General features: G+C 39.0%; 1 protein-coding gene across 1 annotated transcript; it reads left to right on the top strand.

Moving 5' to 3' along the window:
• Nucleotides 1-2,884: 2,884 nt before the first annotated feature.
• On the top strand, nt 2,885-26,456 carry zgc:162331 (uncharacterized protein LOC793007 homolog). The gene is made up of 5 exons (XM_007237769.4): nt 2,885-3,325; nt 17,515-17,706; nt 20,689-20,848; nt 24,252-24,437; nt 24,574-26,456. Exons 1-5 carry the CDS (start codon nt 3,151-3,153, stop codon nt 24,860-24,862), a joined length of 1,002 nt encoding a protein of 333 aa, XP_007237831.2. The 5' UTR covers nt 2,885-3,150; the 3' UTR covers nt 24,863-26,456.
• Nucleotides 26,457-27,839: the final 1,383 nt, after the last annotated feature.

Below are 27,839 nucleotides of genomic sequence, written 5' to 3'. Positions count from 1 at the left end.
TCTACCCTCCGACGAGAGCCCGCTTGCCGCCGCTTGCGGAGGCTATCCTCCACCCGCCTCCCAGGGCGCGCTCCACCTCGTCGGCTCCGCAGCTAGCTTCTGAGGCTAACCAGCTAGCTCCTCCGGCGGCTGCAGCTCGAGGCTTCTCCACGGCTACGCGGCTAACGCAGTTAGCATCTCCAGCGGCTGCAGCTCCAGGCATTCCCACGGCTACGCGGCTAACGCAGTTAGCATCTCCTGATTCCACGGGTCAAGTTTCTCTGGCTGCTTCGGCGCTCGCATCTTCTATGGCTGCAGACCCAGCTTCCACGGCGGCCGCCGAGCAGCGCTTCCAGTCACCCGTAGCGGCAGCAGATCTTCGCTCCGGGGTTCCCATGACAACGGCGCTACCCTGTACTGCCACTGCCACCCCGGAACCTGAATACGCTGCGGTGAAATTAGGTCAAGTCTCCGTGCAGTCTTCAGCAGCCCGAGTCGTCACACAGACATCTACAGCCCAAGGGTCCAAGTCAGTTCATGTGAGTGTTCCTGTGTCAGCGGTGCCCGCCACCGCCAATGTTCCTGTGCCAGCGGTGCCCACCGCCTATGTTCCTGTGCCAGCGGTGCCCACCGCCAATGTTCCTGTGCCAGCGGTGCCCACCGCCAATGTTCCTGTGCCAGCGGTGCCCACCGCCAATGTTCCTGTGCCAGCGGTGCCCACCGCCTATGTTCCTGTGCCAGCGGTGCCCACCGCCCATGTTCCTGTGCCAGCGGTGCCCACCGCTCCTGCTACGATGCCAGCGGTGCCCACCGCCTATGTTCCTGTGCCAGCGGTGCCCACCGTCCATGCTACGATACCAGCGGTGCCAGACACCGTCCATGTTCCTGTGCCAGCGGTGCCCACCGCCCATGTGCCGATGCCAGCGGTGCCCACCGTCCATGTTCCTGTGCCAGCGGTGTCCACTGCCCATGTGCCAAAGCCAGCAGTGCCCACCGTCCATGTTCCTGTGCCAGCGGTGTCCACTGCCCATGTACCGAAGCCAGCAGTGCCCACCGTCCATGTCCCTGTGCCAGCGGTGCCTACCGCTCCAGCGCCGACCACGCCGCCAGCCCCAGCTGCTCAAGTCACCGCGCCGTCAGCTTCTGCTGCCCGAGATGCCGCACCGCCAGTGTCTACTGCCCGAGTCGCCGCACCGCCAGCTCCTGCTGCCCGAGTCGCCGTGCCGCCAGCTCCAGCTGCCCGAGATGCCGCACCGCCAGCTCCTGCTGCCCGAGTCGCCGCACCGCCAGCTCCTGCTGCCAGAGACGCCGCACCGCCACCAGCTCCTGCTGCCCGAGTCGCCGCGCCTCCAGCTTCTGCTGCCCAAGCCGTCGCGTCGCCAGCGAGGCCCGTCACCACACCCATGCCAGTCCCTGCACCCAGGACTAAGTTTTGCCCCAAGCCCCGTGTGCCCAGGTCTGCCCCAAGGCCCCCGGACCCCAGCCCAAGAACTTTGCCCAGGCTGGCTCCACGAACTACCCCTATGACTTTAGCCAGTCCTGGGCATCCCCAGGTCTTTCTGGTCCCCATGTCGCTCCCCGTTATGGTTCCTGTGTCGGTCTATGTTCCTGTTCCTGTCTTGTCTGGTTTCTGTGTACCTGTTCCTGTCACCGTCTTCGTGTCTGTTCCTGTCAATGTTTTGGTTCCCGTTCCCATGTTTAGTCCTGTCCAGTCACCTGTCATGTCTCACGTCCAGTCATCATCCCCTGTTCAGTTCCCCGTCCAGTCTCGTGTCTCGCCCAATGTCCAGTCTCCAGTCACGTCCCCGGTTCAGTCTCCTTTCTTTGTCCAGTCTCCTGTCCAGTCTTCAGTTCAGTCTCCAGTTCTGCCCCATGTTAAGTCTCAGGTCTCGTCTCTTGTGTTTCCCGGCCTCTCCCCGCCGCCGGCCCCCGGGGTTCGTTTTTACGCGCCTCGGGAGCTGCGCGTTTAGGGAGGGGCTTCTGTTACGCCCTCGCTATGTTTTCTGGTGTCTTCCCCGTTTCCTAGTGTGTTTCTCTTGTACTTTTCCATTACGTGTGTCTAATTTGTAACTCCGCCCCTTCCCAGGTGTTCTGTGTTTCATGTTTAGTATAAATAGTACTTGTTAATCTATGTTTGCTGTCGGTCTTTGCACCTTCCCACGTTTGTTTGTCTCTTCACGCTATTTGCTATTGTTTATTCACGGTTTCGTCACGCTCTGCTTGTTTCTTGTTTATTTCTAGTTCCCTTTATTTCTTGTATATTTCTAGTCACGTTTAGTTCTTGTTTGTTTCTTTGTTTACTTTGTATATATTTACGTATTATTCCTTTGTATATATTCCCTTACCTTGTTTTGTTATTATCTGTTTAGTTTAGCTTAGTTCTTTGTTGGTTTTCCCTGTTTGTTTATGTATATAGATATTTTCGTTATTCCCCTGTTTTGTTTACTTGTTTATTTGTTATTTAATAAAGTCATGTCTTACCCGTTTAAACGTCCGCCTCCTGTCTCACCTCGCGTTACAGATCTGCCATGTATTTTGTATTGCCTGACCCTCCAATCTAAAAACATAAAATACACTTTTCTATTTTTGCATCCAAAACTTGTTGGTCCATTTATTTATGTTGCAACCCTTAGACCCCTAGGCTATACTTTTTTTTATCTAGGGTCGTAACAATGGGGAGGAAAATCTCACTGTTTCATTACATAACCAGTGTTGTTTAGGTCACTCTTAAACCTCTTTAGATCTTAACTGGAAACAAATCCTGTCAGCACTGCCTACAGCAGCATGTGCATGTGCATGTGTGTGAGAGAGAGACAGAGAGAGAGAGAGAGACAGAGAGAGAGAGAGAGAGAGAGAGAGAGAGCAAGCAAAAGTAGGGAGTGCATAAACGAGTGGTCCACATTGCATTGTGGTAACTGATAAGCACCAGCAGCAGGCAATAGCAACAAGCAGCTTAGCAGAGGGGAGGGGGTGTTCACTGGCTACAGTGAGCTGTCAACAGAGAATGGACGAAACACAATACTGTGAGTCTCTGCTTAGGGAAAGAAGTCTCCAGTCAGGCAGAGGAGTAGCAGAGTGTGGACCACATCAAAGACCAAAGGTGACATTTTTGGGACATGAGAAACTGGCTGCTCCTCACTTCATCCTTTTTCTGACCCACAGTGCTCTGCTATGTTAGAGAAGGCATGGAGGATATTGCTCTTATGGCCTCTTCTTTGCAGTGCTGCATGGAGTCTGGCCCCAACACAAAGTTCAGACAGTCCCTTTTTTTTGAGGACCACCAACTTACCCGCTGGTGAAGATGTGAAGAAGAACAGCACAGTGACTTTCACCAGAAACTATACAGGTGAGCTTTCTTGTAAAACTTAATGGTCACAGAGCATATGTTAGAATTCCTGTCTGTACTTTACTGTACAGTGCATTTTCCTTTGAGTTCTGGTTCCTCACATTGTTTATATATATATATATATATATATATATATATATATATATATATATATATATATATATATATATATGTTTAATGGTGCAATGGTGTAAATCATATTGTCTTGATATCACTGGTGTTTAGTAATATTATCATGAACACAAAACACTGAAGACAAACTTTGTCAGTTAGGTAGAATCATGCGTCTACTAATAACTTTTGTGAAAAAGCATTATGTTAATCAAATACGTTTATCATATCTTTATATGATATCTTTATATCATATCTTTACGGTGCTTCTGTGACGTCCTTGCCCTGTTACCCTGTGTTTCCTCTTTTATGCTCATGTTTCTCTGTTTATTTACCCTCTGCACGTGCCCTATGTGTATCCTGTCTCTTCCTCTGTTGCTCATCTGGGGTGGGTTTCCCGAAAACGATCAATCTTAGCGAATAACGAACGAACTAACGAATGACGTGAGTAAAGAACGAGCCAGGGGTGGGTTTCCCGAAAACGATCAATCTTAGCGAATAACGAACGAACTAACGAATGACGTGTGTAAAGAACGAGCCAGTTCTGCGAGTGTTTCCCAAAGAGCTTCGCAACGTGAAAATTAACGAACGAGGTTAAGGAACATCTTTGTTGACTCCTCCCCCGAAACAGCGCGCTCAATCGATCCACAAATATCGATTCAACACTGCAATATGCAGTATTTATTCACTATTACACCCTAAAAACGTAGAAATGTGTTGTAATTAACAACATTATACTCCTAAAGATACATATGACTAAATAAATACTCGAAAATCTAATCTATTTTAAAACATTAAACTTATTTTTTACATTTTTAAAACTATTATTGTTAATATATATTATATTAATAGATATTATACTAATATTATTAACAGTAATATTGATAGTAATATTAATTTATTATTATTATAATTTTTAATATTATAAAAATAATATAATAATACATATGTTCCTGTGTGTGTGTGTGTATATATATGTATATGTATGTATGTGTATATATATATATATATATATATATACACACATACATACATATACATATACATATATACGTACATATACATATACATATATACGTATATATATATATATATATATATATATATATATATATATATATATATATATATATATATATATATTGTGGTAGGCCCTGGGGTTAGGGGCGTGACCACTGTGACCCGGAAGGAGGAAGCGCACAGATAACACAGACACGGGGAGCAAATGAACTCAAAACGTACCTTTTATTGCGGCTTTAAAACGCCCTCCACCACACCCAAAACAAACTTAAACAAACATAGCCCAATGGGGCTCTAGAGTCAGTATAATGAACTTTAGTTCGGTTAAAGGTCCGTGCAGCCTCAGCCCTCAGCTCCACAGGCAAGAGTCCTCCTTTCAGTGAGCCGAGGCTGAGTTTTTATACCTGTCCCAGCCGGCTGCTTAATCAGTCCTGAATGCACACCGGCTGGGACAGACATGGCTGTGAGTTCCGGCGTGGGGCGGACCCACGGTTCCCCCGCCTCCTCACGCCACAATATATATATATATATATATATATATATATATATATATATATATATATATATTACATTTTAAACCAACAGAAATATGTTTTGTACTTTATACTGTGAAGCTCCAGCTCAACCTAAATCACCATCTCAGTTGGGTTTATGTCAGGGGATTGTCAAAGCCATGCACCTTTTTGTCTACTAATTCCATTTGCGTCAATTAGTTTTCATGGTTTTAATATTAATCGACAATGTAAAAAAAAAACATGGAATGAGATGTGTCCAACTTTTGACTGATATTTGCGAGCTGACACACCCCAGAGTTTGCCCAGATGAACTTGGTGACTTTGCAGCTTTGCTTAGACCGTGAGCATCATCTGCAGGAATTGACTGATTGCATTTCTTGCAGCATTAATGTCAAGACTTCTATCATCGCTAATCTGGATTTAAATAATTTACTCGTGGGTTTGATTGCCCAGTTAGACTACAAGCCACAGTTGGCATTGTAATATAATATAATATAATATAATATAATATAATATAATATAATATAATATAATATAATATAATATAATATAATATAATATAATATAATATAATTTAACTTATTCACTCATTTACTCACTCGTCAACCGCTTTATCCGTTAAGGGGCGCGGGGGGGGGGGCGGGGGGGTCGATGCTTGGTGGCTGGAGTCTATACCAGCTGGCATCGGGCTGAAGGCAGTATACACCCTGGACAGGATGCCAATCCATCACAGGGCAGACAGACACAGACAGACACACAGACACATTCACTCACACCTAAGGGGCAATTTTTATCCGACATCTAATTAGCCTGAACTAATTTCTTTGCACTGTGGGAGGAAACCGGAGCACCCGCAGACACGGGAAATAATATAATATAATATAATATAATATAATATAATAATTATATAATATAATAATAATGATATAGTAATATAATTGATTATAATTAATAGTAATATAATATAATATAATAATATTAATAATTATATAGTAATATAATTGATTATAATTAATAGTAATGTAATATAATTGCTTCAAACACGGAAATGAACATTTTTCTTCCTCAAAATTGGCGGTCCCTGGTGTTTAAGGTGCTGAACTGCAAGTCGAGATCCCCTAAAGAAGCTCGTTAAAAATAACGACTGGGTCAGGGCACTCGTTAATCTGCGATCGAGTTTACGTAGTACTTTAGTTACGCACGGGTTTGGGAAACACTCTTTAATTAACGATCAATCTTAAGTACGAGTTAACGAAGTTCTTAGCGTTACGAAGCTTTCGGGAAACCCACCCCAGTTCTGCAAGTGTTTCCCAAAGAGCTTCGCAACGCGAAAATTAACGAACGAGGTTAAAGAACGTCTTTGTTGACTCCTCCCCCGAAACAGCGCACTCAATCGATCCACAAATATTGTTTCAACACTGCATATATGCAGTATTTATTCACTATTACACCCTAAAAACGTAGAAATGTGTTGTAATCATCAATATTATACATATTCTGAAATTTAAATTACAAAAGGATGTACTTTGGCATTAATAAAATACTCCTAAAGATACATATGACTAAATAAATACTCGAAAGTCTAATCTATTAAAAAAAATTAAACTTTTTTACTTTTTTAAAACTATTATTATTAATATATATATATATGTATATATATATTATATTAATATATATTATACTAATATTATTTATAGTAATTTGGCAAGTAATATCAATTTATTATTATAATTATTAATAATAATATAAAAATATAATATATAAAAAATATAAAAAATAATATAATAATACATATACGTATGTTATATATATTAAACCAACATGAGTATGCTCATCCAAATCACCATCTCAGTTGGGTTTAGGTCAGGGGATTGTTAAGGCCATGCACCTTGTTGTTTACTAGATAATTCCATATGCGTCAATTAATAGTTTTCATGGTTTTAATAATAGTCCACAATGTAAAAAAAAAAAAAAAAACATTGAATGAGACGTGTCCAACTTTTGACTGGTATTTATATATTTGTGAGCTGATACACCCCAGAGTTTGCCCAGATGAACGGCCACAATGTTGGTTAGAATCACCTGATTAAGGAATAATATTAAATATTACCTGCACATTCACCGATACCCTTTACAATACGTGTAGGTGTGATTAAAGACACCGCAGGCGTCCCCTGCACCGGACCTACAGTACCAGGAATTTTCCCAATAGCATGTAAATATATAGTGTTGTGCTGTAATTCCCGGTCTGGTGGGAATTGTGTATATTTGCTTGTATTCCACAGTAACAGCCTGATTACAGAATACACGGACTTGGTGACTTTGCAGCTTTGCTTAGACCGTGAACATCCTCTGCAGGAATCTGGATTTTAATAATGGGTTTGCCCAGTTAGACTACAAGCCACAGACAAATTGGCATTATATATGGCATTATATGGCAATATAATATAATATAATATAATATAATATAACTCATTCACTCACTCATCGTCAACCGCTTTATCCGTTTAGGGTCGCGGTGGGGCTGGAGTCTATACCAGCCGGCTATACACCCTGGAAAGGCCGCCAATCCGTCGCAGGTCAGACAGACACAGACAGACACACAGACACATCCACTCACACACTCACACCTAAGGGTCAGTTTTTAATTTTTATCCGACATCCAATTAGGTCTTTGGACTGTGGGAGGAAACCGGAGCACCCGCAGACACGGGGAATAATATAATATAATATAATATAATATAATGTAATGTAATGTAATGTAATGTAATGTAATGTAATGTAATATAATATAATATAATATAATATAATATAATATAATATAATAGTAATAGTAATATAATATATTGCTTCAACCACGGAAATGAACATTTTTCTCCCTTAAAATTGGCAGTCCCTGGTGTTTAAGGTGCTGAACTGCAAGTAGAGATCCCCTAAAGAAGCTCTCTAAAAATAACGACTGGGTCAGGGCACTCGTTAATCTGCGAGCGAGTTTACGTAGTACTTTAGTTACGCACGGGTTTGGGAAACTCTTTAATTAACGATCAATCTTAAGTACGAGTTAACGAAGTTCTTAGCATTACGAAGCTTTCGGGAAACCCACCCCTGTTCATTTGTAGCTCCGCCACTTAGTCCCAGGTGTTTCCTGATTCCCATGCGTGTCCACCACTGTTTATAGTCCGTGTTTCCTTTTCGTTTGTCGGTTCTTTTATGTTTTACGTCTGTTATTCTGTTTCCCCTGTATTTTTCTTTATTCTCAGTGTTCCTTGTTTTCAGTTTTGTTTCAGTGTTTCTTTGTTTATTTCGTTCTTTGTTTTGGTTTACTGTTTACTTACCTTTTGTAAGTAAACAGTCCTCTTCCTGCTCTCAGCGTGACACTTTTATTTTTATTTAGTAACGCCGTTAGTTTTAATGCCGTTACTCCAAACACTGTTTATTTAGCACTTTATTTTACTACAAATGTTGTCACAAAGCAGCTTTACAGAGATACTGGTCCAAGCCACATATGAAAAAAGCATCACAGTGATTGTGTCAACAGTGGCAAGGAAGAACTCTCTCAGACTGAGAGGAAGAACCCAGATAACACATAACAAAAAAACATCAACTTTCATCTCTGTAAAATGTTCCTATAGAAATGTCTCATAGTAATACATAGTTGTGTAATAATAAACTCTAGTAAGCTATAATAATTATTGTTGGCAATTGTAGTAGCATTACCAATTTTACCCAGACACTTTACTCATCTTAGTTACACAGGTAAAATGGATCTTTCCTGTCATACACTAGTGGTGAACGGAGGATGTGCTTTGGGCAGCAAGTCCAGTCTACTGTTGCCAAGTATGGGAAAAAGTCACCACCACTGCCTGTGGTAAATGTGGTACTCCTGACTCCTGAACCTTATGGTGCACATACATTGCTAGCTCCTCGTGTTGACAAATACCTAAATGATTTATAGATAAATAGATATTAAAGCAATCTGATTATAATAGCATTCTGTGATTTATCGCAGTTAATCACACTCTTTTGTATTCATAAGACTTTAGTGTTTAATAGTGGGTATTTAATATGAATAAAAAATGTAAAAATAAAAGTAATACATAAAAATAACCAAAACAGAGTTAAATTTAGTATGTTGGCGTTGTCATTTGCTTAAATATGGTTAATATTTGACGAGTTGTACATATCAACAAACAGCTGTACTGTATATAACTGTAGCACAGGGCCGCTGCTAAGGTTTTGGAGGCCCTAAGCATAACTGGTCAGGGAGCCCCCACCCCCCCCCCCCCCCCCCCCAAAAAAAAAAAAAAAAACACACACACACACACACACACACAAACACAAAAGGTTTACGCAAAATTTTACTATTTATTAAAATTACACATGTAACTGTGAATATTTACAACGTTATAAGTAAGGCCAATAACAGTGAAGAACAGCACAAGAGTACTATTTATAATGTATAAATAATAAATGAAACGATGCATGTCTATTTTAAGCAGTGGACACGTCATTTACACAAGCCAGCCTTAAAGGTTATGAAATTATCGTTTATATTCGTGGTGTATTTATATCAGCCTGTCAAAATCTATAGAGCTGTCTGATCCTGCTGTCATACAGACCATTTGGATAGTGCACTGACGGCATTAGTCAATAGGTAGGCTACTCTGTTTATTAATTTTTTATTAAAGTCACTAAAAATCTTCAAACTACACTACTACTATTTGCAAACGTGCCACGTGCCTTGCAATACCCAGATTAGTTTCTAGTTAAGCGTTTAAAGCTACCAAATCAGCAAAGCCAACGTAACTAGCTCAGGCAACACCACTGAACATGAAGTAATCAAAACTATTTAAACCTTTATCATCGAAGTTACTCACCAGAAAGGGATGCATGGGCCTCATCTTTCTGCTTCTTTTTCTTCTTCTCAGCTCCAGACTCAAACCGTCGCTTCATAGTTGAATTACCATTTAGTAGCAACTTCGCGCGGTGAACTTGTCTCCTGCCAAACTCAAGTAGCGTTGCTACTTTAGTTAGGACTAAGGTTGCCAGATAAGTTACGATTTTTCATCCTATTTGTTTATTTTATTTTAAGTTTTTAACTTACACAAATATTGCACTGGACAAGTTTTTGTATAGAATGGCCACATACACTTTAAAAATGGTTCAACATGCGCAAGATTTAGCGCCTCCATGCATTTTTTGATTATTTATTTGACTGGAAAATGTCACATCTGGCAAAAACCAACAGAGCAAACCGAGCCGTGCCATTTCAGGCAATAGGGGTGGGGGCATTATATTATGCACAAAAATAATAACGTGCCGCTTTTAAGTAGTAGAGTAGGTGCCCCATGCAATGTTTAAAGACAAAAAAGATGAGCGTATCATAAATAATTCACATTGGGTTTTAAATTTAATAATGTCATAATTTCAACACATTTCATTCTCAGTCAATTTGGCTCCCTGCAACTGCAAAATGGTTGAGGCCTAACGCTGGCTGCGTTGTCTGCGTATGCAGAGCGGCGGCCCTGCTGTAGCAGCAGCATTGCAAGAGTGCAATGTTTTTGTTTTAAGAAATACAACCTTTGAAAAGATTTTATATAATCATAATCAGCTGCTTCATTTGTTATAAATATTGAAATGGCATTACATTTGGTGACTTGATTAGGACTTGAAGTTTAAGACTTGGGACTTGATCTGAGACGTGCCCGTATTTACTCAGGACTTGAGCGTCAAGTCTTGGGACTTGCAACTTTAACACCTTTGGCCTGTAGATAATAAGCACCCTTAGCTTGTCTGTGGGGGCAGTTTGACCTAAAATTCAGCAACATGGGGAGTGTTTAAAACGACATTCCTGTACTCATCCTGGCAGTGAAAACATCAAATCTGAGGTGTTGCTGACTGTAGTCTCTGATATACAGAATTGCCCATCAGTGTTGCTTTAATAGATGAACACTACATAGATGAACTCTAAATCAAGCAGTGACACGAACATGTAAAAACCTTTCAGTGCTGCTATTTGATAAACTTGTATCAGTGCCATGCACAATACTGTGTCATTTTTCAATTTTTTTTTACGTACCACCAGTAAAGGACATGCTGTGTTCAACATTTTTTTTTTCAGTTTTTGAGAGAAACAAAACTTGCCATATGAAGTGAAAAGAGCCGGTGGATATTGCAGGATTTCTTGTAGAATTTATGAGGTCCTCGTAAACATCTATTACAACTCAGTGCAGTAACCTTTAATCGGTTATTTCAAAGTTAAAATACCATATAATGTTTCAGTTTGACCTCTGTCTGGTCAGAGGCAGCAATACTTGGACCTGCCGTGCAACCAGGGACTTTGTTCAGGGGGATGTATTTTTTAATATTGCTCCCTAATCTTTATTTAGTCACATTCTATTCTGGTAGAACCTCTCTGGCAACATCCCACAAAGAGAGAGGAAGAGAGAAGCAGACTGTGGTGTTGAGTTGCATAATGACAGCTATAGTCTTTGAATGGGTATTGCCATGCCAGTTAAGTCTGGCTTAGAGAGATCGGTATGCAGGTTTATCACATCAGACAGATACACATGCTGGTGAGAAAATTCAACAATCTCCTGCAGTCTGTCAGCCAACTCAGCTTCATTTCATAGTTGATATAAACTTGATTTTACAGTATGTTGGCAGTGGAACGTGCTGTGGTAAAAAAAATGAAAAAGAAGCAGCCTGAGCTGGGGAAATACAATGAGAAAAATAACACAACAACATAATGCAGGTTTACAGTCTGAATCAAAAAGTTTTAATAATAATTGAATTTGGTCCAGACTAGAGAATTTAATTAGCGTGCTGGCTAAGACACAAGTGCTGCTAAATCCAGCACATCTAACTACGCCAATGTTTCTCAGTCTTGGTACTGGAGGCACACTGCCCTGTACATTTGGGCTAGAGATAAACATGCTTTTTACCCACCCATTTCATGTACATATGATAACTCTCTTGCATATCCTGGGCCTGTTTAGTTTGATTGTTCAGGTGTTTTACTGATGCCAGAAGTGGCAGGCCAAGAAAAATATCAGAAAGGCAGAGAAGAAGAATGGTGAGAACAGTCAAGGACAATCCACAGACCACCTCCAAAGAGCTGCAGCATCATCTAGCTGCAGATGGTGTCACTGTGCATCGGTCAACAATAAAGCGCACTTTGCACAAGGAGAAGCTGTATGGGAGAGTGATACGAAAGAAGCCATTTCTGCAAGCACGCCACAAACAGAGTCGCCTGAGGTATGCAAAAGCAAAAGCACACCTCATATCTTTCTTGGCCTGGGCTTAACAAGAACTGTCCCTGTGGTCTTCCATTTCCTTACTATGTTCCTCACAGTGGAAACTGACAGGTTAAATCTCTGAGGCAACTTTTTGCATCCTTCCCCTGAACAACTATTTTGAACAATCTTTGTTTTTAGATCATTTGAGAGTTGTTTTGATGAGCCCATGATGCCACTCTTCAGAGGAGATTCAAATAGGAGAACAACTTGCAATTGGCCACCTTAAATACCTTTTCTCATGACTGGATACACCTGGCTATGAAGTTCAAAGCTCAATGAGTTTACCAAACCAATTTTGTGCTTCAGTAAGTCAGTAAAAAGTAGTTAGGAGTATTCAAATCAATAAAATGATAAGGGTGCCCATACTTTTGCACCGGTCAAATTTTGGTTTAATGCATATTGCACATTTTCTGTTAGTACAATAAACCTCATTTCAATCCTGAAATATTACTGTGTCCATCAGTTATTAGATATATCAAACTGAAATGGCTGTTGCAAACACCCAAATTTAGAACTAAAAATGATTAAGATTAATAGGGGTGCCCAAACTTCATATGACTGTATATGAGAAGTGAAATGAAGTTTATAGGATTTACAAAAAGTGTGCAAAAAAAGTACATAACATCCAATTGTCATATTGAAAATGATTTATGACATAATTATAAGGGGTCCAAGCCCTGAAGGTGCTGGAACCCTATTATTTTTGTTAGGATTTTTCTTCTTCTTCTTTTTCATTTTCTTCTTATTTTCTCTGATAAAACGGAGACCACAGACCAAACCGTAAGTCGTCAACAGGTAGTAGTCCCTCCCACTACTCAGGCCTGATGGTGGCGCTATAGCAAAGCGTCAAACAAATATGCAAATACAACCATTAAGCTCTGCCTACTTATATTTTTTAATATGCAAATTTACACAAAATGTGAGCGCGAACTAGTCTCTGGAATTTCATGCCAAATACACATATATGATATCAAATGAAAGCTAAGAACCTGAACTTTAATAATTATCGAAAAAAAAGTTGAAATTTCAATACACTGTAGCCTCCAGGCCTCGCCCAAAATTTGGCTGGAACTCATATTGCAAAAAGCATGTTTATACAGCGCTTTTAGCGATTGTTTTGAAACATCACATGCATGTCCACTAGGGAGAGTAAAGGTGATCCACAAAACATTATGGAACTAAAACTCTAGGTGGTGCTATACCCAGCAAAAAAATTCACACAACCACACATTGACATAAAAATTGATGTCATATTTGAAAAAACATGGCCGCTATCGGCCAATCAAATCTTAGCACGTACTTGAAAGCCTAAAAATGGCCTTATGCAACTTGATACACGTCCTCATATTGAATCGCTAATAATACTCCAAGTATGACAGGTGTCAGCCACTGGGGGGTGCTGTTCACATTTTTAAACACTAAAATCAACAAATTTCTCATACCCTTCGGGTGACACAAATAAAATGAAGACCATATCATGCTCTGCAATGATCCACACAAATTTCCAAATACAAATTATTAACTATTTGTTAGAATTTTTCTACAAATGCGCAAAGTTACCCATTTTGAACTAGTCCTAAAAAAAGTAGAGCATGTAAGTATATTAAATTAAAAAAATGCTGAATTTTGAACACAGGGTATCTACAACATGTCAATCAATCCATGTGGGCGGAGCTTGTAAAACTCTTTAGGTAATAACTCGGCCCAACATTTTCCAAATAGTACCAAATTTGAGATTATTATTTAGCATGGAACTCCGAGGAAGCCTGCCAAATCTGGTGTAAATACATGTCTAGGTGGTGCTACAGTTCAAATGTGTACATAAGTTAATTAATTAACCTATATTAATTTAACTAAAAGCATAATTATTTTCAAAATACATTCTATCCAATCTAGCATTTTCATTTATACAGTGAAAATGAACAAATTTACATTTACAGCTTTGTCAGGCTCAGAGCCCCTCCCCCAACACGTCTGCAGCTCCCCTGCTAAAACACACACACATATACACACACACACACACACAAAACCTTTCTCAGAGCTGGACTAAGAAGAAACACTGGGAGGAACCAAGACTTACATATAAGGGGGGGATCATCCTTCCACTGGTCAGACAGCTTTTACATGAATGTTAAAAGTCAAGCTACATCCACACAGGTATAACATAGTCAGGTGTAGCAGAAACAGCAGTGGAAGCAGTTAGAAAATACCTAGTTAGAGTTTATATAAACTGGATGTAATCGGTATTGGAGTGGAGAGTGAGCAGCTAATTCGATGAATATGTCTGCTCATTATCAGTGTTGATGTTTACCAACAGACACGCACACTCTCCCTCACACACACACACACACACACACACACACACACACTATCACATACACACAGACTCAAATACGTACACCTGTACTCTCACAAACACCACCAGTGTTGTTTTTTTTTACCAATACACACACATGCATACAAGTACAGTATGCATACACATACATGCATAAATGTGTATATGCATACACACATGCATTCACACACATATATGCATACACACATCAGGAATAAGTATATATACAAACAGACACACGATTGCATACATATACATGCATACACATATCAAATCAAATCAAATTTATTTGTATAGCGCTTTTTACAACTGGTGTTGGCACAAAGCAGCTTTACAGAAACATGAATACAGGACAAAGAATCAGGTAAAACATGAAACATAGAAAATACAGAATACAGAACCCCCAGTGAACGCGGAGGCAAGGAAAAACTCCCTCAGAGCTGCAGGAGGAGGAAGAAACCTTGGGAGGACCATCCTACCACTGGTCAAACAGCTTTTTAATTAATTTAAAAAGTCTTTAAACATCCACACAGGTCTTATATATTCAGGAGTGTAAGAGCGCCACTAATGGCTTGGATGTAATCAGTAGTGGAGAATAAGATGGAAGATGAGCAGCTGATCTGTGGTGGTGGTGGAGAAGAGCTGACTTCAGAAACTTCCATCAGTCTGGCCGGACAGGAGACGCGAGAGCTTGAGGGTATCGGGTCAGACAGGTGGGCAGTCAGTAACTCGGAGGAAAGCAGAGAGATGCAATTAGTTTTGACTGGATTTATGCAAAACTGAGAATATTAAAACATTATCAGAGTGTGGCTAATGACTCCGGCAGAACTGAATAAAACAGCCTAACTAAAGGCAGAGAGCCAGAAGGTAACATAGACATGGAGGCTCCCTGAAACACTGGCATCCACCCACTCCACTCCACATATGTATACACACAGACACACACACTTATATATGTATCTGCACATACTACAGACACAATATGTGGATACTGTACATATCTGCACATTACCAGAAATTCACCAATAGACACACACACACACACACACAAAGAAACATACACACACACAGACATGCGTACATATGCATACACACACATGCATACACGTAGAGTAGGAACAAAAAGTATTTAGACCTCTTTAAATTTTTCACTCTTTGTTTCATTGCAACCATTTGCAGAAATAAAAAAGTTCATTTTATTTCTCATTATGTACTCAGCACCTCATCTTGACAGAAAAAAAACAGAAATGTAGGTATTTTTGCAAATTTATTAAAAAACGAAAAGCTGAAATATCACATGGTCATAAGTATTCAGACCTTTTGCTCAGTATTGAGTAGCACAAACACTACCATGTTCACCAATGGACACAAACACTCACCAACACACACAGGCTGAAAAAACATGCACTTGGAGTCTCACAAGCTCAACCTGTGTTAAAGTTCACCAACACACACCCACACTGTAATACATCCACTTGTGCTTTCACAAACACTACCAGTGCTCAAGCTCTTCAATAGAAACAAATATAAACACAAACCCAACCTGTGTGAGAGTACAATGTACAATCATATAAACATAACAATCTGCTGTACACTTAAGTGTACATATAAACAAGTTAATTCACACACACATTCACACACACATATATGGATGCATGTACATTCACACAAGTGTATACACATACATGTATGCACACATATAGATATTTCTAGTATTCCACAGTGCAATTCAAAAGTTGGTTTTAGCCATTGTGCCAAAAGGTTGATAGAGAGAAAAAACATCCATTGCTTTCACAAACACTACCAGTGTTAAAGATCAGCAATAGACTCCATCATTGTACAGAACACATTTCCACTTCTTTACAGCACAGTGCTGCTGCTTTAAACAAACCTGCTGTTAAACCTGCCACCGACTGCTTCCTGTATATCTTCTCATATTGTATCGTAATACTTATGGATAGGGAATCTCCACACTGATTGATAGAATATCAGGGCCCAAAGTTTGAAACTCTGCACAAACTATGTGTAATGTGGTTCTGTCTCAGGAATGGTTCCATACTGATGTATTGGTCCTTCTTGGGCTACTTTTGCTTGGACCCCGGGTTCGCCACTTTTAGCAGAATCGTTATATTTTTTTCTGGTTATGGAAATCAAATACCAAAACTGATTTTATCTTTATTGCCAAAAATCTGTATCTGTATTTGTTTTTTTTCTGCACAGATTTAGCTTGCTTATCCTCTTAACATGCCAGCCATTTTTGTAATTTTCTTCCTGTAATTGCACACCCAGCACCCAGGCCTTATACTATAGCAGAATATGAACTAGAGTCCGTTTCAAGTATTGTTACTGAAAATCCTTTTAGAAAATACGACTGAAATGAATCTGCAGTGGTCAAAATATGATAATAACAACAACAAAAAACTTGGCTCTTTTTAAATGTTCATTGTAAATTCTCAGATGAAAGTGTATTTTACAGTTCTTCTCCATGAACGCTTTCTGCTTTTAAACTCTGTGCCGCCAGGAGTCTTTCAGGCTATAAAATTTAAAATATCTTTTTCTGAAAAAAGATATTCTGCCTACAGTAAACATTATTTAATTTTGTTATTTAAAGTATTTGAAGTATCTGTGAAGCATTTATCAAGCAAGTATCTATGTGAAACTTTGGAAGCATCCTAAACATTAGCAATTATTTTATTTAATTAAGATTAAATTATATATGGTTTTAAGAAACAGTTTCTTTAACAATATGGCAATTATGGCAACTACCTGACTTGACTTGACTATGGTTAAATTCACATGTAGGTTCATAGAGAGAACATGAGTTTGGGAAATAGTGTAAAAATGTTGCAAAACTACAAAATCATACTTTTTTAATAGCTGTCCCTAACTGTGTGTGTGTGTGTATCTCAGATATTACTTGTGCGTCCTTGCTCCCCCCACGACGAGGCTCGTTTTCAGTAGAGAAGGGCACAGGGGTGTCTGTGGGAACGGTGCTGGTCTTCTGGTGCAGTGAAGGTTTTCAGTTGGTGGGCAGTGAGAGGATTTCCTGCATCCTGCAGGCTGGAACTGCTCAGTGGAGCAAGTACCCCCCCATTTGTGAAGGTAAGAGTGGTACCACCAACACATTATATAGACAGTAAAAATCAAAATTATATAGTCATACCATACTGCTATTGGCCTGTCAAAGAGAGCAGTATATAGTCTGCTGAAGATGTAATGGTCTAAAGCACTCATAGAGTCATTTATTATATTTATACAGAAATAACTTACAGCATTAGTTTGATTTGGAGTGGTTAAATTAGTTTATATGTCTGAACATTCTTTGTTTGCTATTCATTTATAATTTAATTTATTTATTTATGTAATTTCACTATTTGTGTTTGTATAACTGGATAATTCATACTAGGTCAGGGATTAGTATCTTAGTCTCTGAGTTTCTGAGCTTCCCTCAGGCTGGCATTTTACCGATTTAGGAATAAAGACCAATAGCTTACAGGAATTCTTCTTCCCACACGTCATCACACTCATGATCAGCTAAACACTAAAACACAACAGTGTATTACACACAATGCATTTAGAAAGTATTCACAGCACTTCACTTTGTTAGTTTGTTGTGAAGGTTCTGCAAAGAAGAATAGGAGAACCTGCCCAAAATACAGTAGATGTACTAAGCTTGTAGCATCACACTCAAAAAGACTTGAGGCAGTATTTGCTGCAAAAGGTGCTAAAACAAAGTATTGAGCAAAGGCTGTAAATACATATGTACGCTATTTTAGTATTAAAATACTAAATTACCAAAACAACTCCCCCCCCCCCCCCAAAAAAAGTCACACACTATATTATTTCCTTGCACCGCCTTTGATAACATCAGGCATCCACTGTGGAATTGTTTCAAAAAGCTCCTGCAATGTTACAAGATTTATTTTAATCCAGTGTTGCACTCATTTTTGACCGCTGCACAAAGCCTTCTCCAGCACATCCCAAAGATTCTCAAGGAGGTTAAGGTCTGGACTCTATGGTTTACAATCCATGTGTGAAAATGATGATCTCATGCTCCTTGAATCACTCTTTCACAATTCCAGCCTCATGAATCCTGACGTTGTCATCTTGGAATATGGCCGTGTCATCAGGGAAGAAACAATCCATTGATGGAATAACCTGGTCTATATTCAGTATATTCAGGTAGTCAGCTGACCTCATTCTTTCAGCACATACTGTTGCTGAACCCAAACCTGAACAACTGCAGCAAACCCAGATCATTTCCTATCCTTTACCAGGTGGAGACCGTTTTTTGGCCAGTGTATGTGAGCATACTTAGCCATAAAGTCAGATTCTAATTCTGTATTATTTTTATTTTTTATTAGCATGGCATAACACACAGTTTTCTCAGATGACAGAATAAACTGAGTGTGCCAGATATTGTAAGGAGAGGGGAGAGAACTCAGATAACCTTTTGAAAAAAAATGCTATCTGGCAGGAAAGGAGGTGATTTCAAGGGGTGGTAATAGCAAGGCATCTGCTGATACAATATTATAACAATGCGTTGCCCACGATAACCTTTAGATCTTGATAATGTAACTCTGTGATAGTCAAATTAATGTGGAGTAATGAAGCAGTAACTTTAGTAAGTCTAAATTGTGGGGAAGTTGGAGCAAGTTTTAACAATAATATTGATATTTTCACCAGGTATTAATAAGATACAATAGAAACCTAGAAAGTATTGTGATATCGATATTTTGTCACTCCCACCCTGGAAGAAAGATTGTTACAATTTTTTTGCAATCCGTGAAGGAAGTTCATCCTGCTAGATTGTGAAGTTCAGTTCAGTCTCAACATTCAGAAGCCTGTCGAGAGCAGGGCAGCAGCAGAGAGTGAGAGAGACATGCTGACTTATGGCTATCACTGAACAATTCCCCTGACCATTAGGTGCACACATTAGAAAATAACACAGTCTCTATGTTATTGCTGGGCAAATTTAATAAGAGTAAAAGGTAATATTGAAAGGCACATTTGCTTCAGGTTGTATTAGAGCTGGGCGACATGGAATTTTTTTTTATCACAATATGGTTTTCCATATCAGCCGATATCGATATGTATCACGATATAAATCAAATCACTTTCTGTTACACTTAAAGGTTTCTTTTTACTCATAAGTGACAGAATAAGGGAGTTATGGCCAAAATCACTAGGATGTTCACATCTTACCAGGTGGGTACAAGGTGCTCAGACAGCTTTTAAATTAATTTTAAAAAGTCATTATACATCCACACAGGTCTGCCCCCCCCCCCCCCCCCCCACGTTTGGCCCCTAAAACAAGTACAAGGGACAAATATATAGACTCTAAAACAAAATCAGACCCTTCACATTATTTGTCTGTTTAAATTAAATTGCAATAGCACTTGGATTTAAAAAATATATATATTTAATCAAATGATTGTTTAATTTAAATTATGCTAACATTTAAATATTTTAAAGCAAGTGACCTGTAATGGAGGTGGGCGGAATAAAGTCAAGTTTCTGAAATGATCCACTTCTACTGCAGTACAGATTTATACTAACATTACTGGCTTTCAGTAGACTAGACTTTACTTTTACATTACTTAACAAGTGAAACAGTGAGGGTTAGGAAAAAAGACAGAAAGTGCTTATTTTCTGTGTGTTTATATACTAACCCACACACAACGGTAAAGTGGATTAACACTGCTAACGTGCGTTACCCATGAGTTTATTAGAACGTAAAAAGCAGGGAAGGCTGTATGACTTGTGTCTCGCGGTGCTAGAAGAGGGATGTTTGTGTCTAATATAACTGAAACACCTTAGCTAACGATGACAGAGTGGCGAGTGGTATTTGCTGAGTGCTGAGCATGCAGTTCAGCGTGCTGACTGATCGCGTGCTGCGCCTGTTCACAGCGCTACTCAAACAGAAAATAGAAAATTACGTTTATCGAATCCTATCGCCTGGCTTATAACAGTCATTGAGAAAAAATATGTATCACGATAAATATCGATATCGTTTTATCGCCAAGCACTAGGTGGCATTTTTGCTCCATTCATGTTCTCTGCATTATGCCATCTGTCATGCAGCCATCCCCAAACCGGAGGATCGTGGCCTACGAGTGGCTGTGCTGGCATCCGTGGTGAGTGGCATCATCATTCTTGCCATGTCTGCATCCTTCATCATCTGCTGCCTGCAAGAACGCATGAGCCAAAACAACAGTTGTGATTGGAGGAACATTAGTAGCAGGTATACATACTCAAACACAACAGTATTGGGACACCTACTCTTTTATTTCTGCTGCTTTTATTTTTTACCTTCCAGGAAAGGGTTTTACTAGATATTGGACCATTGCTGTGAGAATTTCTTTGATCATTGCGGAATTGAGGCATAAAAATGGATTTCCAACATAAAAAGAAAAATTCACAAAATTAACCTTTTATCCAAAAACCTATCTTGTTTTTTTTAGCACATCCACGTTGTACAAATATAGACAGGCTTCTGCCTTTGTGCATGTACATCAGAGTTAATGGTGTAATAGACTGTGGATAATCTGTGATTTGTTTGTATCGCTTCTTTCCCTCACTATTAAACACATAGGCACACTATCAAATAATGAGAGCACTCTACAATTTCATAAACTCTTTTAGATATAGTTTAGCAATCAAAACATGTTTCAACGAATAATCTACGTTTTACCTTTGTCTGTGTAATTATGTAGTTGATGAACAAAACAGGCCTGTAAAAAACAGATCACAAAAATAAGAATAAGGCATCAGATGACGTACTGTATTTATCTTTGTGTTCAGTTCTGATATACCCAACAGTGGCTGTGTCATCAGCAGGGTTTGTATTGTATCTGAAGGCAAAGATGCACAGATTAAACAGACATAAAGCAAGTACAGTTCCAGTGCTGACCCAGCGTGTCAGCTGATCTGGGGTCGGTTTCCCGAAAACGATCAATCTTAGCGAATAACAAACGAACTAACGAATGACGTGTGTAAAGAACGAGCCAGTTCTGCGAGTGTTTCCCAAAGAGCTTCGCAACGTGAAAATTAACGAAGGAGTTTAAAGAACACCTTTGTTGACTCCTCCCCCAAAACAGCGCACTCAATCGATCCACAATTATTGATTCAACATTGCCAATATGCAGTATTTATTCACTATTACACCCTAAAAACTTAGAAATGTGTTGTAATCATCAATATTATACATATTCTGAAATTTAAATTACAAAAGGATGTACTTTGGCATTAATAAAATACTCCTAAAGATACATATGACTAAATAAATACTCGAAAGTCTAATCTATTTAAAAATAATAAACTTTTTAACTTTTCTTTTTTAAAACTATTATTGTTAGTATAATATATATATATATATATATATATATATATATATATATATATATATATATATATATATATATATATATATATACTGTATATACTAATATTATTAATAGTAATCTGGCGAATAATATCAATTTATTATTATAATTATTAATAATAATATAAAAATATAATATATAAAAAATATAAAAAATAATATAATAATACATATACGTATGTTATATATATTAAACCAACATGAGTATGCTCATCCAAATCACCATCTCAGTTGGGTTTAGGTCAGGGGATTGTTAAGGCCATGCACCTTGTTGTTTACTAGATAATTCCATATGCGTCAATTAATAGTTTTCATGGTTTTAATAATAGTCCACAATGTAAAAAATAAAAATAAAAACATTGAATGAGACGTGTCCAACTTTTGACTGGTATTTATAAATTTGTGAGCTGACACACCCCAGAGTTTGCCCAGATGAACGGCCACAATGTTGGTTAGAATCACCTGATTAAGGAATAATATTAAATATTACCTGCACATTCACCGATACCCTTTACAATACGTGTAGGTGTGATTAAAGACACCGCAGGCGTCCCCTGCACCGGACCTACAGTACCAGGAATTTTCCCAATAGCATGTAAATATATAGTGTTGTGCTGTAATTCCCGGTCTGGTGGGAATTGTGTATATTTGCGTGTATTCCACAGTAACAGCCTGATTACAGAATACACGGACTTGGTGACTTTGCAGCTTTGCTTAGACCGTGAACATCCTCTGCAGGAATCTGGATTTTAATAATGGGTTTGCCTAGTTAGACTACAAGCCACAGACAAATTGGCATTATATATGGCATTATATGGCAATATAATATAATATAATATAATATAATATAATATAACTCATTCACTCACTTACTCACTCATCGTCAACCGCTTTATCCGTTAAGGGTCGCGGGGTGTGGCTGGAGTCCAGCCGGCATCGGGCGGAAGGCAGTACACACCCTGGAAAGGCCGCCAATCCATCGCAGGGCAGACAGACACAGACAGACACGTCCACTCACACACTCACACCTAAGGGGCATTTTTTAATTTTTATCCGACATCCCATTAGGTCTTTGGACTGTGGGAGGAAACCGGAGCACCCGCAGACACGGGGGAAATAATATAATATAATATAATATAATATAATATAATATAATATAATATAATATAATATAATATAATATAATATAATAGTAACAATAACAATAACAATAATAATAATAATAATATAATATAATTAATAGTAATATAATATAATTGCTTCAACCACAGAAATTAACATTTTTCTTCCTCAAAATTGGCGGTCCCTGGTGTTTAAGGTGGTGAACTGCAAGTCGAGATCCCCTAAAGAAGCTCGTTAAAAATAACGACTGGGTCAGGCCACTCGTTAATCTGCGAACGAGTTTACGTAGTACTTTAGTTACGCACGGGTTTGGGAAACACTCTTTAATTAACGATCAATCTTAAGTATGAGTTAACGACGTTCTTAGCGTTACGAAGCTTTCGGGAAACCCACCCCTGGGCAGTTTATCTGTTAAAACACTCTCAGGGCAGAGACAGAAAGACAGAGCGAGCAAGAGTATGAGTAGGTAAGTTGTGAGAGAACTGGTCCTATTTGGTCTGTCTTTTGAGTTGAGCGTTGGGGAGATTTACAGAAAACCCTTTTCTTCTGTCATTGCCCAACAATTCATTTCTGCAGCTTCACAGCACAGTGTTGAAAAGCAGAGAGTATATACATCCCCCTACCTAAAGGGTCAAAATAATGATAGTGTTGAAACATTGGCTGTTCTATTGACTATACTATTATGAAAAGGTGTTAAGGTGAATCTGTCGCCTAAACTTTCTGGACAAAAGTTGAAAAAAGGCAATTTTGTGTAGACTTATGGCTTATAGTTGTTTCTAGTTATAAATTTTTTTTAACAATATTTACATTTTTTTCTTCATACTTTAAAGTTATGTTACCATCGCAATGACATGTAAAATGCCTTTGACTTTTATTTGATTGCAGACAGTGTAAGGCCAAAGTATTTTATTTTCTCCTGGTGAAAATTTTATATTTTCATATCCATCCGTTTTACAGCTGTTTGTATACATTTCAATCACTTTCTCATTAAAAAAAGCATCTTTGCTATTCAAATACTCTGTCATTCATATTTTTCTTCTTTTGCATAAAAAATCCAGAATACACAATTAAATGCTCTGATGTGAAAATGAAACTCAATATAAAATAACCGCTGAACATGTTGTTTCTTACTGCTCTGCAGCAAACCGGAAAAGGGTCAGTCTGGCAATAGGAGCAAATATTGGTTAGAGAAGGAAGAGGTAGACTGGGATGCATTTAGTCCTCCCAAAATCTACCACCTGCCCCAGCGTGTGGAGCCACGCCTCCCCCTTAACAAACCCCTGTATACCAGTGGCCTCACAGGCTATGAGAACTGTGGCTATCAGAGGTAAAATTGTTTTATTCTTGTCTTTCTGAAAACACAATATCTATGGTGGGGATGTAGATGTGGATACTAATTTGGGGAGAGTTGCTTTGTAAGCGTATCTGTGTTATATAAGTGTCTTGCTTTGTGTTTTGGGCAGGAGTCAGGAGAGCTTGCTGAACGTCCCCCTGCCGGGCCTGTATTGTACAGAGAGTCTGGTGTACCCCCATGTGGTTCTTCATAGAGGGCCCACCCCAACAACTCCAACAGTACCCTCTGCCCCCAGCGCTCCTGTTTACCTTCCCCTTTCAACAGACAGTCCCCCTGGCCAGACTGCCCACCCTACCTCAAACCTCACCACAGCAGCCCCAAACCGACACTACTGCACTCCCAGCCATTGCAACAGTTTTTTTACCATATTAAGGGACCCATTACAGGCCCACAGGTGACAAAACGCTGTTTTACTGTATGTTGGATGGTTTGTTACATTTCATGATGTTCTTCTGACCAAAAATTCAACTGTTGCTCAGTTAATGAATGATATGGTCTACTTTCATTACTGTTTGCATGGGCTAATATTTTCAAAATACATCCTTTGCCCACTACGTATATTACTGGTTTACAGACTGACAATAGTCTATAACGTTTTTTTAAAGCTCTGTTTCAAATCTTCCTGGTTTTATTTTCTATGGAGGACACAAGTGGCTGAACACTAATCTTCTGAATAAATCTGCATAATTTTATTCTCATATAGCAAACTTTACACACAGCAATTGTCATTGATTTTTCTTTTCTTGCACCCATGCCTTATTTGCATCAACAACAGGATAGATTTGCTGGCCTAATCCATTTTATATGTATGCAAAAATTCAAGATTCATTAAATAAAGGTAATTTTTAGGGAAAAAGTAACTAATTAATTAAACCTTCAGAATTAAAAACAGGGGCATTACATTTCTAGACGTGAGACATTCTGTAGACAGCCACTCACAATTAAATTCATTCATTTTGACCACTAAAGTAAGAAAAATGTGTCCCTGGTGGGCTAGCACACTGTTTATTGAGGAGTGCTCAGAACTGCAGGCAGGCAGACCAGTATTCTCTTCTTTTACCACCATGCCTTTGTTATGTGTGCTTTGCATTGTCCTGTTAATTTTTGACAAAGTAATCTCTTGCCTGTTAATATCAGCTATTCCTTAATGAAAATGGTTCTTGGTGTTGGTCCAGTCTTTCTTTGTTTTTAAATTTCATGTAATTTTCCCTATTCGTTCACAACACTTATTCACAAATTAAGATCTTCTGTTGTTCAGGTTCTTCATAGCCCTTTTTATGGATACTGTTTTGTTACCAAATCATGATTACAATCACCTGTTGACATCATCTGTTTAAAATCACAAAATTTGAGCCTTATTAATATTTCTAAATCATCGAGGACACAACATGACATATCTTGGGTTTACACAGTCTGCAGTGAAATAAAGTCAAAGGAATAGGAAAACACAGACTTTTTTGTTTTATTGTATTGTAAGTTTGAAATATTTTTTCTAATATTTTTGTGCATATACAATTTGTAACTTGCAGAAAGGGGTTTAAAAAAGGTTCGCTAAGCTTCTGCAATGTCTCAAGATTTATATCAACCCAGAGTTGCATTCATTTATCACCAAGATTCTGAATTGATGATGGTAGAGTCTGCTGCACAAAATCTTCTCCAGCACATCCCAAAGATTCTCAATGAGGTTAAGATCTGCACTCTGTGGTTTACAATCCATGTGTGAAAATGATGATCTCATGCTCCCTGAATCACTCTTTCACAATTCCAGCCCCATAAACCTTTGTTATCTTGTAATATGGCCGTGCCATCAGGGAAGAAAAAAATCCATTGATGGAATAACCTGGTCTATATTTAGTATATTCAGGGAGTCAGCTGACCTCATTCTTTCAGCACATACTGTTGTTGAAGAAACACTACTGAATGTGGACACTTTGTCATTAACATAAGATACTGTTCTTAAAATAATCTTTGGCATTCATGTTGTTAGGAACATAAAGCTTCCACTTAACCAAATGAACAGAGTTCAGGGGTCACTGTGACAAAACAAATATACCCGAAATCTTGTTTAGAAAAAGTTACATCTGGCAGAGTAGGACAAATCACCAGGTTGCACCTCTGTGCATATTTGTGTTTATAAAAGTGTACAGGGGTTTAGATAGCACCCTGTAATACCAATATCTTCAGAATACCAGACTTTTAGTACAGCATTACCAGGGAAAAGAAGCATTCCTCAGAAGCAATGGAGCATGACAACATACAGCCTGGCATGTAAGCCAGTTCACCGGGGAACAAAACTAAGCTAAGCTAAGCCCGCTGTGGTGCTAGCAGTGTATTTACAGTGTAAATTGTTTAACTGTTAGAGGGAAATAACTGTACATTAACCTGTAACTCAGTGATTTAATGTGTAAATAGTTTAACTGTTAGAGAGAATAACTGTAGATTAACCTGTAACTCAGTGATTTAATGTTTAAATAGTGGAATTATGTTTTCCTTAAAGTGCTGTTACTTATTCAGATTATTTTGTCCCCAAGGATAAATTGTAATGGGTTGGGGAGCAGTAGCTCTCCAGCCCAGAAGGTTGTAGGAACCAAGTGCAGAGCAGCAGATCTCAAAGCAGGTAAACCCAAGAAAAAGGGAAAAAATAATAATAATAATAATAATAATAATCAATATATATATATATATATATATATATATATATATATATATATATATATATATATATATATATATATATATATATCAATAGGATCTATAATAATATTATAGATATAATTATTATTATTAAACCCCGCTCCACGCAGGGATTGAACCCAGGCTGTCGCGGTCGCAGCCCAATGCTCTAACTGCTGAACCAGCGAGTGGATTGGGATGCGGCCGCTTTAATCGCCCTTTAGAGCCTCCACTCCCGAAAGGGGCGGAGCAACGAAAACGGGCGGAGAGGGAAAACAGGCGGAAAACAAAATTCACGCCGAGCGTGAGTGAGAGAAAGGGGGAGAATTGTAAACAAGACTCGCCGTGGAAGCTACGGCTACCTCTTATAAAACGAGGTGAAGGAGTAACTGAACAAAAGGGGCTTCCAAAGAAAACAAAACTGAACTGAGGTGTTTGTGGATTTAAACGCTGCTCCACCAGAGAGGGGAGGAACAGCGCGGGAGAGAGAAGGTAAACAACCGCGTGCCTCGCGGTGAGAAACACACACAGACACACAAAGACTCGAGAGGGGCGGCAGAACAGAGCACACCGCTCTGCTCCACCAGACTAGAGAGGGAGAGGAAAGGGATAGAGGAAGATACTTATGCGGGAGGAGTTTTGCCAGCGGTGCTGAACAAAACTCTCTCCAAAGGGACAGCAGGAAAGAAAAGAGAAAAAGAG

The sequence above is a fragment of the Astyanax mexicanus genome, chromosome 2, assembly GCF_023375975.1.
Source record: "Astyanax mexicanus isolate ESR-SI-001 chromosome 2, AstMex3_surface, whole genome shotgun sequence".
In the NCBI taxonomy this organism is placed as follows: domain Eukaryota; kingdom Metazoa; phylum Chordata; class Actinopteri; order Characiformes; family Acestrorhamphidae; genus Astyanax; species Astyanax mexicanus.
This window is presented reverse-complemented; position numbering and strand designations above follow the sequence as displayed.